At 41.2% G+C, this 18,173-nt stretch overlaps 1 protein-coding gene and 1 long non-coding RNA gene across 2 annotated transcripts in view; both read right to left on the bottom strand.

Annotated features, from left to right (window-relative positions):
- The window catches only part of otog (otogelin), an 82,325-nt gene extending 77,200 nt beyond the window's left edge, over nucleotides 1–5,125 (bottom strand). The window contains exon 1 of the mRNA XM_072464651.1: nucleotides 4,774–5,125. Within this exon, the coding sequence (XP_072320752.1) occupies nucleotides 4,774–5,125 (352 nt within the window). The remainder of the gene's footprint in view (nucleotides 1–4,773) is intronic.
- An 8,162-nt stretch (nucleotides 5,126–13,287) lies between these two features.
- On the bottom strand, nucleotides 13,288–16,922 carry LOC140381288 (uncharacterized). Its single transcript, XR_011931239.1, has 3 exons — nucleotides 16,695–16,922; nucleotides 14,415–14,466; nucleotides 13,288–13,360 (listed from the first exon to the last, which is right to left on the bottom strand). It is a non-coding gene; the product is annotated as an uncharacterized lncRNA (long non-coding RNA).
- Nucleotides 16,923–18,173: the final 1,251 nt, after the last annotated feature.

The following is an 18,173-nucleotide window of genomic DNA, read 5'->3' as shown; positions in this document are numbered from 1 at the left end:
GCCGCCACGCCGCAAGAGGAGGGGGCGCTGACGCGCCCCAATTGTCCTTTTATTACGCCTACTGCTGAATCTGTGACGCTGTCACATCTTCTCCCCTTTGTTTTACCATCAAAAAGCAATTTTATTTTGAATTCTTGGCAAAATGTGCGGCTTTGCCGCACAGACACCGTGACTCTTTAAATAAAAATGTGAATAACTTTTGACGGTTCACCCCTGAAGATGAGTCTCACAAAAATTTCAGGTTAAAAGGGCTAACGCCCTGGGAGGAGTTTGTGAAAGTCTAAAGTGTAAACATGTTCTGGCGATTTCCCCGTTGGAATAACATGGGAGGTTTTGGTCATCGCTACGGCAAAACCATAACAATTATGACATGGGTCTCATTGACTTTTTTGATGGGGATGCCAAAATTGAGTTGTGTGTCAAATTTCATAAAATTTCGCAAAACTATTTGGTTGGGTGTTGCCGTAATAATATTTTTTACTTCTCTTGTCTACCTCTGCGCCAAATTTCATGATTCTACGATCAGATTTGTTTTGGGTCATTTCCTATCTCTCAATGCATTTTTGGTACATTTGGGGGCGCTGACGCGCCAATTTTTTTTATTTTAGAAAAGGGAAATAGCCAGAATGTAGATAGGCACGATTTTTAGAGGTGTGAACATTTTTGTGACTTTTCGTCAATGTTCACTGGGTGAAAAATAGGGGGGTTGGTCCTGGGAAGAAAGAAAGAAAGAAGAAGAAAGAATTAAAGCCGCAAGCGGCATCCAACGGCCCTCGCGGGCCGCCGCCCTTCCGACTCTGCGCTTTCGACTTGATAAAGATGGCGCCCTTATTGTGTTGAATTAAAAAAGAACTTGACAGACGGCGACACAATTGACATGGCCAATCCAGTGTAAATGAACACAAGTGTCAGTCAAATGTGCGGGTCCGCCGCACAGAGACCGTGACACTTGGAATAAAAATATGGATAACTTTTGATGCTCCGCTTGTGTAGATGATTTTCCCCAAATATAAGCTTGATCGAGCTATTGCCCTTAGAGGAGTTTGTTAAAGTGTGAAGCGTAAATGTGAACATTTCAGAGATTTCGCTGTTTTCCCATTTCTGACATATATTTGCGGGTCGGCCACACAGAGACCGTAGCACTTAGAATCAAAATATGGATAAGTTTTGATGCCCCGCTTGTCTAGATGATATTCTCCAAATATGAACTTGATCGGGCAATCGCCCTAGGAGGAGTTCGTTAAAGTGTGAAGCGTAAAAATGTGGTGATTTGAGCGATTCTACGATTTTCCCATAAGGATAACATGGGATGTTTCTGTCATCGCTACGGTTACGTCGTACAAAATATGACTTTGGCTCTCATACTTTTATGATCAGGATGGCAAATTAGAATTTTGTTCAAAATATCATGTCATTTGGAAAAACTATTGTGTATAGGCCACTCTGAAGGCCAAATAGTCAGAATTCTGGGAAACGTTTGCGGCTCTGTCGCACAGAGACCGTAAAAGCTATCCTTAAAATTTGGATAACTTTAGATGCCCCACTTGTCTAGAGGACGTACACCGATTTTGAGGTCGGTGGGCAAAACGCACTAGGAGGAGTTCGTTAAAGTGTGAAACAGAAAAATGTGGATATTCGAGAGATTTAGCGGTTTTCCCATAGGGATAACATGGGAGGTTTATGTCATCGCTACGACTACGCCGTAAAAATTAAGGCATTTGTCTGATTGGCTTTTTTGATCGGGACGCCAAAATAGAATTTTGGGTAAAGTTTAGAAAATTTTGGTAAAACTAATTTTTGACCTTCAATGTTAATTTAAAGGTCACTCTGTAGGGGGCGCTATCGCGCCCATTTCAATTTTGTCATCATAAACTGGTCCAAACTAGAAAGTTGAACAACTGATTCAAATTTGGTCCTAATCGGACTTGTTTTGATCAAATGGGAACAATTTTTAGATCTGCAATATCCCAAAATAAGTTGTCCAACTTTGCGGCTGCGCCGCACACAGACCGTAAGAGGTATCTCAAAAAATTGGATAACTTTAGATCCCCCACTTGTCCAGAGGACGTACGCCGATTTTGAAGTCGGTGGGCAAAACGCCCTAGGAGGAGTTCGTCAAAGTTTGACGTGAACAAAATGGCTAACACAGCGTGTTTTCATTTTCAAAGGAAGATGGCGGCCATAAGGTAAGTCTGGGGGCGTGGCCACAATAATATTTTTTTTTTGTCCTCACAAGAGGAATGCGTGTTCCGAATTTCGTAGCTCTACGACAAAGTTGACCTCGGGGCGTCTCCCATAGGCGCAATGTATTTTGACTTTTGTCGGTGGCGCTGTCGCGCAATTTTTTTAGGAAAAAAAAAATGGCCCAGAAAAAACAAAATTTTTCGCCGATTCTGAATTTTGGGCAAAGTTTGGTGAGTTTTTGAGCATGTTCAGGGGGTCAAATTAGAGTTCAAAGCGATGAAGAACAAGAAAAAATATAGCCGCAAGCGGCAATGATCGGCCCTCGCCACGCCGCCGCCACACCGCCGCCACGCCGCAAGAGGAGGGGGTGCTAACGCGCCCCAATTGTCCTTTTATCACGCCTACTGCTGAATCTGTGACGCTGTCACATGTTCTCCCCTTTGTTTTACCATCAAAAAGCAATTTTATTTTGAATTCTTGGCAAAATGTGCGGCTTTGCCGCACAGACACCGTGACTCTTTGAATGAAAATGTGGATAACTTTTGATGGTCCTGAAGATGAGTCTCACCAAATTTCAGGTTAATAGGGCTGACGCCCTGGGAGGAGTTTGTGAAAGTCTAAAGTGTAAACATGTTCTGGCCCCATTGGAATAACATGGGAGGTTTCGGTCATCGTTACGGCAACGCCATAACAATTATGACATGGGTCTCATTGACTTTTTTGATGGGGATGCTAAAATTGAGTTGTGTGTCAAATTTCATATAATTTTGCAAAACTAAACATTTAACCTCCATATAAAATCTGTAGGGGGCGCTGTGGCGCCAAATGAATTTATTTCACTTCAAGTAGGTTTAGGGCAAAGAGTTTAACAACTGATTCTAATTTGACGCAATTCGGACTTTATCTGCGCAAACGGCAGAAATTTTAAATATGGGAGATTTCAGAAATTTTTGTTACAGTTTGCGGCTTCGCCGCACAGAGACCGTGAGAGGTATCAATGTAATTTGGATAACTTTTGATGTCCCACTCCTCAGTAGCATTTTCACCAAATTTCAGCTTTTTAGGGCCAACGCCCTGGGAGGAGTTCGTAAAAGTACGACGTTTGGAAAGACTCCGAAGTCATGTTTAGCCATTTTTGAAGCAATATGGCCGACATTTGGTTCGGGGGACGGCGTTGCCGTAATAATATTTTTTACTTCTCTTGTCACCATCTACCTCTGCGCCAAATTTCATGATTCTACGATCAGATTTTTTTTGGGTCATTTCCCATCTCTCAATGCATTTTTGGTACATTTGGTGGCGCTGACGCGCCAATTTTTTTTATTTTAGAAAAGGGAAATAGCCAGAATGTAGAGAGGCACGATTTTTAGAGGTGTGCAAATTTTTGTGACTTTTCGTCAATGTTCACTGGGTGAAAAATAGGGGGGTTGGTCCCGAGAAGAAGAAGAAGAAAGAAAGAAAGAAAGAAAGAATAATATTCCGATGCGAAAACAATGTTTCCCATTTTTCAAATATCATAAACTATACATTTTCGGAAAGCGCTCGCGCTTTCCTACCTCATGGTGTGGGTCCCTGGTCACTGACGGGTACTTTCGTTAATTTTGAGTGGGCTCCGCCCACTTTGTGTTTTTGGCCCTCTATACAGTAATAATGTTCCATTTTTGCATTACATGCTTATATGCACGGAACATGCAAGAGATGGGGAACTACTTAGGGCAAATGAGTGCTTTATATGGGGATGACGACCGAATGTAAAGTGCTCGTTTAGTGCGCACTTTTGCACGGGCTTCGCCCGTTTATAACGGTAATGTTCCATTTTCCTACTACTAATTAGTATGCACGGGGCGTGCGTGAGTGAAGGAGTGCGTTAGTGAGTGTTTGGAAGTGGGCGAGCGATTCGCGCTCGATTTCGTGCGCACTATGTGTGCACTTTCGCAGCCGTGCTTCGCACGGCCTTACGAGATTAATAGGCCTCTCGCCAGCTTGTGGCGCTCGGGCCTAATAACTATCAACCAACAATTACAAAGTGAATATTGTGCACTGAACTAGAAAAAAATCCAGTAAAAACAGTATTGCTACATCATGTTACTCAAAATACTCTGCCCGTGGTCTTTCTTAATTTTCTCCTGTTTTCTCCTTAAGTTCCAGGTTTACCTCTGACTCACAGCTGACAGAAAACCAAGAGTCCTGTCGCAGTCAGTGAACGCACAGTGGTTTTATCTGCTCCATCGACCACAGGATCAGCTCTGGACCTGGCCTGGACCTCTGGGATTCAGGGTCAGTGAGCCGTGGCCCATAGGAAACAGACCCGTTCCCCTTTACCTGCACCAGTCACCAGACCAGAGTCTAAAGCTTCACACAGCCACAGAGAAGGAACCGAACTCTAGACCTCAGCGTTGTCTGTTCTGATTATATGTATTAAATCTGGACAGGGTATTGCTAGGCTAGTCATGAGTTGGACTAGTGGCCAGGCTGTGGAACTGCAGCGAAAGCGTTTAACTGTTCATATGCAACGTTGCTACGACAGGACTAAACTAGGTCAAATCTCGGTCTTTAGTCAAAATTAGCATTTCAATTGCTTGGACTTACGTGGGCGTCTCCTGGAGTTGGTCCTCAGAGCTTCTTTATACTGTCGCCTCAAAACCGAAGAGTTAGTCCTGCCCTCTTCCTCCTCAAAGTTGTTTGATTGGTCCCAGGAGTTATGATGTAACGACTGATTGGTGTTTGGTGTCTCGCTTTGCTGCCACATCGACGATAAATCATCTTGCAATGTGTTTTCTGCTTGGCTGCGTATTCTATGCTGGGATTGGTCACTTCGGTCTGTAAAACGGCTTGAATCATTTCCAATTGATTTCGGATTGGTGGATATCGTTGTTCTGCCTCGTAACGTCTCAGCGTCCTCGTCTGATTGGCTTGTTGGCATTGGCTTAGTCGTGGGCATTTCGCTTGACTTATTTTCGTGCATTTTGCCGCTCACTGTCGTTACTTTGATTCGAGTTGACGACTTTGTCTTATTTTCCGTTTGGCGCGTTGGTGTAGCGATGCTTTGCAATTGGTTTTGTAAATGTTTTGCAGTTGGCGTCACTAACTGGTCTGGTAGTTTAGTTGTTGCAGATTCCGCTGTCCTTGCGCTGTCTGATTGGTTCTGCAGTCTTGTGGTCTGTTTCGATTGGCTATTGGTTCTTGCGGGCGTCAGTGTGGACAGTTTTAATTGGCTAGCAGCAGCTGAATGGCTAAAACGCTTGGTTGCGCTTGCCGTTCTGGCACTGGTGATGAACGTACTATCTGTGGGTCGAGTTTTTGACCTCATCAAACTTTCGCGATGCGTTTCTGACGATGGCGATGTTGTTTCAGAAGTGGAAGAATGACTTTGCTGCATTTCCAAAGTTGTAGAAGTTTCAGCACGAGTAAGACCTACAGCTTTGACGCCTCCAGTCATTTTTATAGATTGTTTATGAGCGGTTGAAGGTACAATTCTTGACGTCGTTTGTGCAGATGATGTTAACGTTGATTCGAGCTGGCTTGATTTGCTTGTAAACCCGGGAGATGACAATGTGGACTGGCTTTCTAACGTCGGTATTGCTGCTAATTCGTGTTCTATTCTTGTTTCTGATTGGCTTGCTATTGATTCCTCCGACATCGTGGTTGGTTTTCCGCTTGTAATCGCACTTTTGGGTGTCGTTTGTTGCGCAGAAGAAGGTTCAGAGCTTGTGAACTCCATCGACGACGTGGTTCGACTACTTGACTGGTGTCCCAGCGTCGTAGGGGCTATTGTTTGGCTAAAGCTAGGTGTGGTATGTAAAGTCTTTTGTAATTGGGGGGATTTTGTGGCGCTGCCATGCAATTGGCTGGAGGTTGTGGTCCTCTCTGACGTGAACGTATCGAATGGTGTATTGGTTGTTCTGTTGGTTGTTTCCACAGGATGGACCTAAAGCAGAAAGACAAAATTCATTAGAAATACTAATATATACTAATATATATACATAACTGTATGACTACATATTATGTAGTCATACAGTCATTTATGTTTTAGATGACAATGGAGATGACAATGGCGCTTGTCTATAATACCAACTGAAGTTGCAGATACACAAAGGCAAAGGAAGACATACAGTGTAAAGACCATCAAAGAACACAGATAGGCGACACAAGATTTGACCAAGAAGACAATAAAGTGGACCTTAAACTTTTTGGAGGGTTAAATGAAAGGGAGTGTCTGCAGAGCCGCGGCGCGCGGCCGAAACTGCCATGTTATTTTTGTGCCGGCCGCGCGCCGCGGCTCCTGAAACTGCGCCGCTATTTGACCGCGTTTTAGCGCCGTTTTAGACCGCGCCGGGTTAGGGTTAAAGGTTGAACGGACGATTTTTTTTGGCATAAATTTTAGTCTTATTTCCTCGTGGCATGGACTGCCGATAAGACCTGCCACGTATCAATCATAAAACGTACCTACCGCTCACCTGCAGCTTCGTGCGGATCGTCCCACATTTCCGCGTGTCTAAGCACATTGATCTATCATAATATAGTTCCCTCAGTGTACGGGGCAAAATGAAGACGGAGAAAGACTGTTCGAGCTGACTCAGAAGTAGACTGAAATCTACGGGAGACGAGAGATGCGATGGGATCCGTCGCGCTAATAAACAAACACACGTGTGTGTTGTATCAGTCCGCACGGGGGAGTGCGCATGCGCACTTCCGCCTGCGTTCTCAAATCGCTGAAAAATCGTCCATTGCGCCTTTAAGGTTAGGGTGAGGGTTAAGGTTACGGTTAGGGTTAAGGTTAAGGTTAGGGTTAGGGTTAGGGTTAGCGTTAGCCATGAGGCTATAACGGGCTATAAGGGAAAAACCGCGGTCCCTGAAACTGCGCGGCCATTTGACCGCGCCGCGGCTCTCCAGCCAAGGCCTAAATGAAAAGCTAAGAGTACTTTACTAAATGGAAAATAGAGCTATGCAAATAACTGGAACGCTTGTAGATTGTAATTATTGACATTTCAACATCTACTTGTGGCAGTAACAACCTTTTTGAGTTGGTGTCGAAATGTATTTACCGTACTGTGCATTTAAAAACTTCTGGAACCAAATTATTTACCTTTTTTCGATTTAAACAACAAAAAATACCTGAGAATGTGATTGTTCAAACTTTGAGCCCACGCACCTCTCACTGCCGCTGCTTTAAAATCATCGTTTGACCCACCTAACACCCAAAGAGGAAGAACAAAAGATGAGTAAACAAGGAAGACACAAGTCTGGTGACACTACGGGACCACAGCCCGCATCACAAGCTAATGAAGCTAATGAGGCTAACATGGCTAGCAAATCTGACGTTGAGAAACGCAGTTCATCCCCGCCGGAGACGCGGACTCCTGCCGGCCCAGATGAAAATTCTCGCGACTTCTTTGTATCGGAAGGGGGAGATAATATGACGAATCATCAGTTATTGCTCATGATGTCCGAAATAAGACGCGTGTCTCTTAGAGCCGAAATGATAGCTGCCACAGAGTAACCGGAGCACAAAGTTGAGCAGCGTGTTTCAGATAATACGGACAATTTGCAGAGAGTAAGGGCCGAGATGGAGGCTCTGTGGGCCAGGGTGACAACGCTGGAGTCGGCGAAGAATAATAGGACAAAAAAATAAGATTCTGGATTTGGAGATCAGATCATGTTGTCCTAACCCGAGGCTTGTGAGCGTAGAAGAAGGAGAAGAAGGAAAGGATACAGAAAGCTTTTTGGAGAAGATTATTCTTGAGTTGAAGTCCCTACCATCATAATTGAGCGTTTCGCTTGGGCAAACCAAGACCAGCTGCTGATAAACCACGAGACCCGATAATTAGGTTTCTTAACAAGATGTGAAGGAACGTATAATGAAGGCTGCAAGGGTTAAAGGAGACCTCCAGTACAAAGGCAAGCATGTCTTCTTTGCTCCAGATATTCCATACAATATGTGTCAACAACAGCAAAGGTTCAACCACATCTGTGAGGAGCTCAGGAAGAGAAAACTGAGACATTCCCCGCAACTCTTGTGGTGACTTTTGAAGGTACAAAACACATGATCAGAACACCAGGATAAGCAGGAGAAGATGCTCCACCACAGAGTTATATCACTTTCTATGCTGATGTCATGGACCTGATTGTAAACCACTCTGAGGGAACCCTAATTTGTGGCGGCGATTGGAATCTTCGCCACAAATTAGCGAAGATTCTATTAGACGTGTCGAACTCAAGAGGCACTGGAGGAACGATAAATAGGAAGGTCCGTATCTTGTTTAAGATTGGATTGTAATATGGAGGGAAATGAACCCTGGGGCACGCCAGTATACCCATTTTTTGAAACCACATACAATCTATTCCAGAATAGATTACTTTTTTGTCCTCAATAAAGATAGATCTAAAATCACTGAAGCAGATATAGGCACAATAAACCTAAGTGATGCCTTTTCTTCAAATGTCTGGGTACAAATTAAATGTACAAAAAACTGAAATTCTCTCTTGCTGGCAACCCCCTCTGACATGACAAACGCATTTAAATGGCAAGCGGAATCCCGATTAAGTGATTTAAGTGTGGTACTCAAAAGAGACCTTTCAACAATTATGTAGAAAAATTATACTCCGCTTTTTAAGACCATAATAAAAGATCTTGAAAATTTAATCTTATCCTATACTTAAATCTAAGTCAGATTTCTCCATCTGTTCCAGACTCTCCCGATTTCCATCCCAAATCAGCTGTTTGAAGAGTGGAATAAAACTATTTCAAGATTTGTGAGGCAAGGTAAGAAACCCCGAATCAGATTTAAAATGCTACGATTATCAAAAGAAAAGGGAGGTTGGGGTTAACCTTGTCTGAAACATCACCTTGTTTCAGCACGAATCAGAGCGTTGCTGTACTGAATCTGAAGCTCAATGGAAAGATAATATCTTTCTAATCTCAATATTATTGAGATTAATGTTATGACGGGGGTTCCTGTGCAGGCCTTACTGGCAGATGACAAACGGTTGAGGTATTTGGAGGAAGTTATCCCTGGGTAAAATCTGTGCTTACAACATGAGCGGAGCTAATTGGGACATAAAAACGGAACTTTTTTTACAAATAAGGATAACAGAGAAATTAAACAGGGTAATGACCATTGTGGCCCTCTGATTGAGATGTTCATCAAGGCTTATAAATCTGAACTTTCAAGGGGAATAATATCTAAATTGTATCAATGCATTTCTAATCTGGACAAATAGTCTACTAAATATATTGGAAAGGAGAGAGTGGTCTTGTTTTAACGGACTAACAGTGGGAAGATACCCCACTGTTTGTACATCCCTGTGGAAGACTATAAAATCACATGTTTGGAGAGTTTTTTTGCCCATTATCACAGGGAGATTGAGAAATTGTGGCAGCAGGGAGGCAAACCACTATCACATCTTCTGGGAATGTCCTGTTGTTCAGAAGTTTTGGACTGAAATTAAGGATGCTCTGCAGACCGTTTTTAACATTGCCATTCCACTCAACTTTGGAACAATTTGGGAATGTGCTTTTGGCAGCAGGAAAAAAAAGCCTTAACAAATAAATGGATGATGCAAAACCCACCGACGACCAAGGACTGGACTGACATAATAACTGGAATTAGGCTAATGGAAAAGATAACATTCAACCCTAATTTGGAAAAGAACTTTTATATTACTTTGAATATGCGGTTTGTTCAATGTGTACTTGTGTTTTCTTGCTCTCTGATCGTACTGTGTTCTGTTATGTTCTACGTTCTATGTTGACTTAATCTAACGTCTGACTTTATTTTGTGCAGGTTCCCAGATAGTCGCGGGTGTGATTCTGGTGTGAATGTGATTTTTTGGCTCGTTCGCGCAACTCTCAGGATTACGGCGCTGACAGATGGAAGTCCTGATCTCAGGACTCGCAAAGATCCGGTTTCACGGTTTCAAAGACCGGCCCAAAACTGAGCGGATCCACTCAACACGCAATATTTACTGTCAGCACCTGCGTCGTGACTGTGGTGGAGCAGAAGAGAGGAACGTCCAACACACGACCAGATAAGGCAATGTTAGATGTAGGATTGACGAGTTTAGAAGGAAACAAGGCGACTAATACTGAAGAGTGTGTGGATGGCGTGGCAAAGAAATGAACCCAAACTGATCATAAAATCTAATGAAAACATGAAAACAATAAAATAGAAAACCACTGAAGAACAACCTCCCGATGTAACTTTTCTGGTGGAGAGCTGCTTACCTCCATATTGATGTTGTGGTCCAAAAAATGTAATTAAATGTGTCCATGGACTAAAAATACAATTGAGTTTTTTTTTTTTGTGTGTCTTGAGCGTTCAGGCGTCTGCCACATCCAGTGTCCAAGTGTCCACGTGTCCCACTGTGCTCTGAACATCCCTCCCTCCCTCCTGAACACTGCATATTAACACTGCTCTGAATGTATTGATACTGAATGATTCTCTGAAAGTATTGAATGATCAGTATTGATACTTTGGTGACACAGGGCACATCCTGTTTCCAAAATGAATAAACCATGTGTCAGTTCTTACTATTACTACTTTGACAGAATGTGCTCAGAGGCTTAGTGCTGCCCTCTACTGTCTTGGCAGCACATCAACTGAAATCCAGGCAACAATGCAACTTCATTAATATGAATGAAGTCATCAAAATATTGCAATAACCTGTAATTGAATAAAGGTAAGATCTTATACCATGAAGTGAAACACAATAACATCGAATGACGACAACGGGTGGCAGAAAAGTTACACAGTGCACCTTTAGATGAGGAGTAAACCATAACCAAATCAAGCTCAATTTCAAGGTTTTACTCACAAAAAAGGCTTTGCGATTATCCAAATTTTAATGGAGATTGAGATACTTTGTTATGCATTTTCTCCTATGTTCTGTATTAAATGGAAGTAATTAAAAGACTGTCTCGTTTATCTTTATGAAATCAATACAAAAAAGTCATTTTATATGGTTTTGACAAGAAAAAATCCAATAAAATCTAAATCAGGACAAGGAAAATATCTCGCTAACAAAGGTTTAACGAGTCAACGCATAATTCCGTAACTGTGACAAATGATTTAAGCTTTTCCTTGATTCTTCGGCTACTTTCTGAACCAAAGTGGGATTTATTGTGGCAATATTGAAACTCCTGAGCATCGCGTTTCAATCCCAGGCCGTTTTCTGACCCGTCACAATTCCCTCATTGTCGCTGTTTATGAATGAGAGAAAACTGCAGCATATTTTGGACAACAGTTTGTCTGTGTGGGTGTGGCGCCGTGGGAACCGAGTCGGACTCAGAGGGGGACTCGGAGGAGGACTCGGAGGAGGACAGACCTGGAACATGGAGCTTTTCTCTGGAGCTTTCATCAGATTCTTATCAACAAAACACAGACGCAAAATTTATCCGAACAACATGTGCCAAAAAGTGGACCGACACGAGTTTGTTTGGTGAAAATGAAGGCGAGGGAACTCAAAAAGTATATCCAAACACAGAAAAGTACAAAAAAATAGTATTGACTGTCGTTTCTATAAAATGATATTTGTAAAGTTGAGTGATGATGATGAATGACGATTTAACGTAAAAGAAACCTGCAGTGTTCAAACAAGCAAATATTTCTGCACTTTTCTGATGGATCATGGTTTGCAAAAATGGAATAAAATCACCATCAATGACGATAAATATAATATAAATATAAGGTATCAAGATATTATTTCTGCCGATAAATATTTGCTGTTGTCAAGACACTTTAAATCGTGTCTTAAATCGCGATATCCTCTTACTTACTGACCCTCTCTATTTATTTATTAACCTTTATTTAACCAGGTAAGAAACACGTTGAGATGGAGAGCTGCAGTTCACGAGAGCAGAAGGTTCTACGTGTGTCACCATTTAAGAAGATGCCATTTCTGAAAGAAGTAAGAGTAAATCTGAGCGTAGAGACGTCTCAAACATACATGAATCCCTCTAAATACAACTGCAGTGGCTTAATGACAAGAGGAAACGATCATAATGGGGTCAAAAGCTCCTAAAAGTCCATTTCTCACAGTTGGTCATAAGGCCTTTCTCTGTCGACACAAAAGCCAGAGCTGCGTCATCAGTTTTCGTGTTTTCTTGTCATTAATAAAGTGTATTTTTCCGATAAACATCTCCAAATCTAGGCCTGGTCCCATGGAGCAGTTCTTCTGTTGAAATTGTGAACGTGTATGCCATAAACAGGATATTCTCACGCCTCAGACAAACTCGTGAACTGAATATTCACTTAGGGACGAGTGTCCGATTGTCTGTCCGTCCACACGCAAACGCTCAAGACTGAAAAGTGTCTGACCCTCTGCTCCGTCCAAACAGCCAGGTGCAGGTGAATATAGGAAAGAATGTTAAACTTAGAGTCTATCATTGTGAAACTCCTCCTGTGTAAAAATTTAATGTTTTCATAAATATTGTAGGTGTTTTATGTGTGAAAATGGCAAAAATTTAACACATTCGTGACAGTTAAATCTGAAAAATGAGCCAGGTTTAAATGTCGGCCTTCATTAACGCCACAGAACCACAGCGATTTTGTCTTATTTAGTCTCTAAAACGTGAATAAATCAGGCTTTTTATCAATAAAAAGGTTCCGCAACTAACAATTATTTTGCTTATCAATTATTCTTTCGATTAATCATGGATAATTTGTTCCATCATTGATTCATTTAGAACCAGAAAGGCCATGACTCAGTTTGACCCAGATAAAGCGAAGGTTGAGATCCAGAGTAAATGTACAGACAAAAAAACATTTTTTTGTCTTTTTGAATCATAAAACCTCTCGACAACATGCTCTTGAGTCTGTGTAAAGATACCCATTATTTAATTACTCAATTGGGTGACAATTATCTGAATAATGGATTATATCCAATTACACTGATTGATCTTTAAGTCTCTGAGGGAGAAGAATGCATTTGGAGTGAAATAAGTGAATTAAGTTAAAAAATAAAACATTGTCAGGAGCAGTAATAGTTTTGCCTGTAGTGAAACTGTAATTGTTCATAATCCACTTAAATATCCCAGACTTTTGCCTCCCTCTGTAGTGGTTTCAGGGGGAGGGCCCCGGAGGCTCCTCCCCGGTCGGAGTCTGGACCAGCTCTTGGTCTTACCTGGTCTCCGTGGGCCACGGTGTCCCATTTCTCCGCTTTTGTCCCCAGACTCCCACTGCAAGAGAACAACCACACGTTTGTTCACACGCCACAAAAAACATCCCAAATTCAGATACTGCCCCCAACACCCCGGTCTTATTTAGTCTCGGTTTTAGTCCTAGTCTAGTCTTTGTTCAGTCCTGGTTTTAGTCCTAATCTAGTCTTTGTTTAGTCCTGGTTTTAGTCCTAGTCTTTGTTCGGTCCTGGTTTTAGTCCTAATCTAGTCTTTGTTTAGTCCTGGTTTTAGTCCTAGTCTAGACTTTGTTTAGTCCTGGTTTTAGTCCTAGTCTTTGTTCGGTCCTGGTTTTAGTCCTAATCTAGTCTTTGTTTAGTCCTGGTTTTAGTCCCAGGTTTCCTTTAAAGTGCTTGTACATTGTTTTTTGTCATGTGATAAAGTATTTCCAGGACACATAACCACCTTTATTCAACAGTTTTTATAAAAAAGGTGTGGTCAAAAGTTATACCTGAATCTCACTAGGCACTCACAACACTGTATTTAGATTTATAGATTATAGGAAAACATGTGTGAACCCAAATATTACAACCTTTTTAATGCTGAAAACACGTTTGAATGGCACTTTGTGTTGAGCAGGTACGACATAGAGAGGACGTAGGTTTGACCTGACGTAGGTTTGACCTGACCTGAACAGATTTCCTGCAATTTGGTGTTTTTTGGTGTTGTATTTTGTCCTAGATCAGTCCTGGTTCATTTCTGGTTCATTTCTGGTTCAATCCTGGTTCAGCCCTGGTTTAATCCTGGTTCTTTCCTGGTTTAGTCCTGGTTCCTTACTGGTTTAGTCCTGGTTTAGTCCTGATTCAGTCCTGGTTCAGTCCTGGTTCAGCCCTGGTTCAGCACTGGTTCAGTCCTGGTTCAGTCCTAGTTTAGTCCTGGTTTAGTCCTGATTCAATCCTGGTTCGGTCCTGGTTCAGCACTGGTTCAGCACTGGTTCAGTCCTGATTCAGTCCTGGTTCAGTCCTGATTCAGTCCTGGTTCAGTCCTGGTTCAGCCGTGGTTTAGTCCTGGTTTAGTCCTGGTTCAAGCCTGGTTCCTTCCTGGTCTTCACACTCACTTGTTGACTTCCTGCTGCAGGTTTACTCGCTCTGCTCCCCACGACAAACCAGCTGAAAGACAAAAGACCGACATGATTTAACGTCTATGGATTGTCAACGTTTTGAAACAGAACACTGAAAATATAGGGCATTATTTTACGGCAAAATAATGAATTTGATTGTGAGTTGGTTCAAATATTCAAAGATCTCACAAAGATATCGACAAAAAACAAATATCTTAATCTTGTTTTTGCATCATCTCTATATTTTCACGCATCACAATGAGGTAAAATAAATCTGTAAATGTCTTTTTTGATGCCCGAATCATAAATCATAAATTCAACCACAATTGTGCAGAAATATCACTTCATACTGTCTCTTTTTCCCCTAATATTCTAATTGAGTTTACCTTCAAAACAACAATTGCGATTTCATTCATTTTTCAATAGAACTCCCACTTCTGAAACATAATCGTGATCATTTTAGAAGCAAAAATAAGTCAAAAGCTTTTACTGGTTCAGTCCTGGTTCCCCACTATTTTTTTTTTTTTGTCCTTTTGAATTAATTCAGGTAAAAATATTGTAGTTTCTTATCATATTGAACCATAAAACTTTATATTACTGTTTTGCAATGCAAATTGACTTTGTTATTTTGAATTATTATAAGTATTGCAATACTTATGGACCTAAAATTGAATCACAATATTTCGTAAATCACAATATTTTAAAATTGCAATACATATTGTTTTGGACCCTATGTATCGTGATGGTCCCAGCCCTGGCCAGAGCACGGGCTGCAGACTGCCCCGCTAAACATTCCAATGAACTGGACCTGTCCTCTCACCCAGAGGAGCTCTGTTTGTGAGCAGATATGTTTAGTCTTTTAAAACACTGAAAACTATTTAGAGATATAGAATAGAAAGAAGTGAAACAATCATACAGTTGTAATTAACAGAATTAAACGTCTATACAGTTGTAATAGACAGAATGAAACGTTTATACAGTTGTAATAGACAGAATGAAACGTTTATACAGTTGTAATAGACAGGAGTAAAATGTATATGCAGTTGTAATAGACAGAAGTGCAACATTGGTACAGGCAGCAGTTGCGCTCTGAAACCATCCCCCAACAGAAGCACCTTATTCCGGGTGAAGCGCCCGAGAAGTAGCACCTCAAACACCTGCTGCAGAAAAACTAACGGAGCGACAAGTCCTCATCCATCTGTCACAAACTACCTCCAAAAAATGTTCAACTACTACCACCGAGTTCAGTTTACAAATACATTTTTATGTCTCTGCTGCACGTCAACATGGTCAGACACAGACTTCTAAAACGGTTTCCAATATTCACTTAAGTAAGAGTAACGTTACTTCAAACTCATATTATTTATATAGATGTTCAACGAAACTATTCAAGTAAGAGTAAAAAAGTACTTGGGTAATTGTCTTGGCATAACGTCTCATTTATAGCCTACTCGGATATTCATGTAATTTGAAGTACACAACGATTAAAATAAAAATGAGACAAACTAAATCATATCTGAAGCAACAGAGATGAAAATGAGCAGTGCAAGAAACAAAAATATACAAATTATTAATCATATTGTTGACATAAAGCTTTTGTCACTTGTAGATTTACAGAAAATACACTTTTACTCAAATACGAGACTGTAACTGTACAATATATGACTCAAGTAAGAGCAAAAGTGTCTGAAAACGACTGAGAATACAAACTTATGAAAGTTAGAGGAGGGAGTACTCAGTTTACTAAGTTACATAGAAGTTGTACTTTGTAGTAGTTTTCAGACGTTTTGGATCCTCTTCCCACTCTAAGGACCTTTTTCATCTGAGCTTTAGCCAAGTTTTAATTGTATTGTAGCCCAAATCTATTCTTACTTTAGTTCTGGTTTAGTCCCAGTTTAGTCCCGGTTTAGTCCCGGTTTAGTTCCAATGTTGTGGTGACTGTGTGAGGATTTTAATTTAAGTGTTTCTAGATTTGATGTAGTTTTTATCATTTTGGTTTCTATTTGAGATGAAAATATCAGATTGTGTGCAGCATCTAAAGTTTTTATTCCTTGCAGTTAAATTAACTTTCTTAATATCAGGAATGTCCCCAAATAGACCTAATTGATATTATTTTTACTGGAGGAAGTTCCTTTATTACTTTAAACTTTTACTAGAATAATATTATAGTAACTTTATTCTAACTCTAGTAGTTTGTGGTGAATACATCTGACTGTGGTTCACTGTATTTAATAGTAATATAAATGTAAATGTGTGTGGGTTAGGGTGTAAACTCACCTTGATAAACGAGCACGAGGAGCGGCAGAGCCCGCGCCACGTCTCTCCTCGTGATTCCCGCTCGCGGCTCCATCGGTTTCGGTAAAAGTCGCGCGCGGTTCACAGCTCGTCCGAAAAACCCGTCATCACCGGCTCTCGCGCCGCTGCACGCGCATCTGTTGCTGCTCTCCGCAAGGCCGCAGTCTGAGTACCGCGCGAGCCCCCGCGAGCCCCGCTCCACTCACCTGCTCATTAGCATAACGCACGTGCAGGTGCAGGCAGCAGGCACACACGCACGCGCGCACGGAGGGCGGGAGGAGGAGGCGGGGCTTGGAGAGCATCTGGGACATGTGACATATAGTGTAAAGGAATATGCTTTATTATTGCTCGTTTTCTATCATTTAAAGCCTAAACATGATCAAACTGAAATGAGGTCTGGAAATACAGATGTTCAGATAATTCTATTCAATTAAATTTATTTTTGGAACGCCCAAAATCACAACAGCGGTAGTCTCGGAGGTTACTGCAGTAACCTTTGAAATAAAGTGTATAGTTTTCGGATACATGCTCCTACTTGAGTTGTATTTGTTGAAGTAACAGTACTCTTTCTTGAGACAGAGATGGAGATGCTGTGGATTGTCTTTAACACCGATATTCCATTTGACTTTGACACAACGTACCTTGGCTGTAGGACTCCTGCGATGGAGATGATGGTTGGATACCTGTGGAGTGGACTTTTGACTGCTGCGAAAAAAGGCAATAACAAAGAAATGGATGAAAGGAACTGAGCCGACAGAAGGACTGCACATTTATAAAGTGGAAAAACTGATTTTTGCTTTGAATTTAAACTTGGACAGATCCAACATGTGCCTGACTGACACTTTATTTCTTATAATTGTATTAATAATAATAATAATAATAATCATCATCATCATCATCATCATCATCATAATAACAATTATTATAATAATTACAACAATAATAATATGTCGGTGTAATCCCTCATTCATCCAGGAGTGTTAGAAAAATAATCAGTTTTTTGTAAAAAACAAAATGTTTCGACTCTCATCTCAATTTGTGAATCGAGTCTCAAATATTTATCCTACTCTACTCTGCTCTGTTTCTGTGTCGGCATTTTGCCTGGTTTAAAATAAACAGGGATTTTGTGTTGTCTAAAAATTCTTTGCAGTTTTTCCGACAGAGCAGTTCTTCCCGTGACATAAGAGATAGAAACACCCTTCTTGGTTCTGTTTCCCTTTAGTCCCTTTTGTCCTGCTTTTTGGTTCTCTTCACTTAAGATCCACTTGTTAAGATCCCAAGCCGGGTATCCACAGTGTGAGAGAGCATTCCGGATGTGTTTTTCCTCTTTCCTCTTGTCCTTTGCACTTCTTGGGCTCTGTGTTGTAATATTCTGATCACTCCCAGTTTGTGCTGTAGTGGGTGATTAGAGCCAAAGAGCAGGTACTGATCCGTGTGTGTAGGTTTCCTATATACTTCGGA

This window comes from Eucyclogobius newberryi, unplaced genomic scaffold (genome assembly GCF_026437365.1).
Source record: "Eucyclogobius newberryi isolate DKJ021-1_F unplaced genomic scaffold, fEucNew1.0.hap1 SCAF_5, whole genome shotgun sequence".
In the NCBI taxonomy this organism is placed as follows: domain Eukaryota; kingdom Metazoa; phylum Chordata; class Actinopteri; order Gobiiformes; family Gobiidae; genus Eucyclogobius; species Eucyclogobius newberryi.
This window is presented reverse-complemented; position numbering and strand designations above follow the sequence as displayed.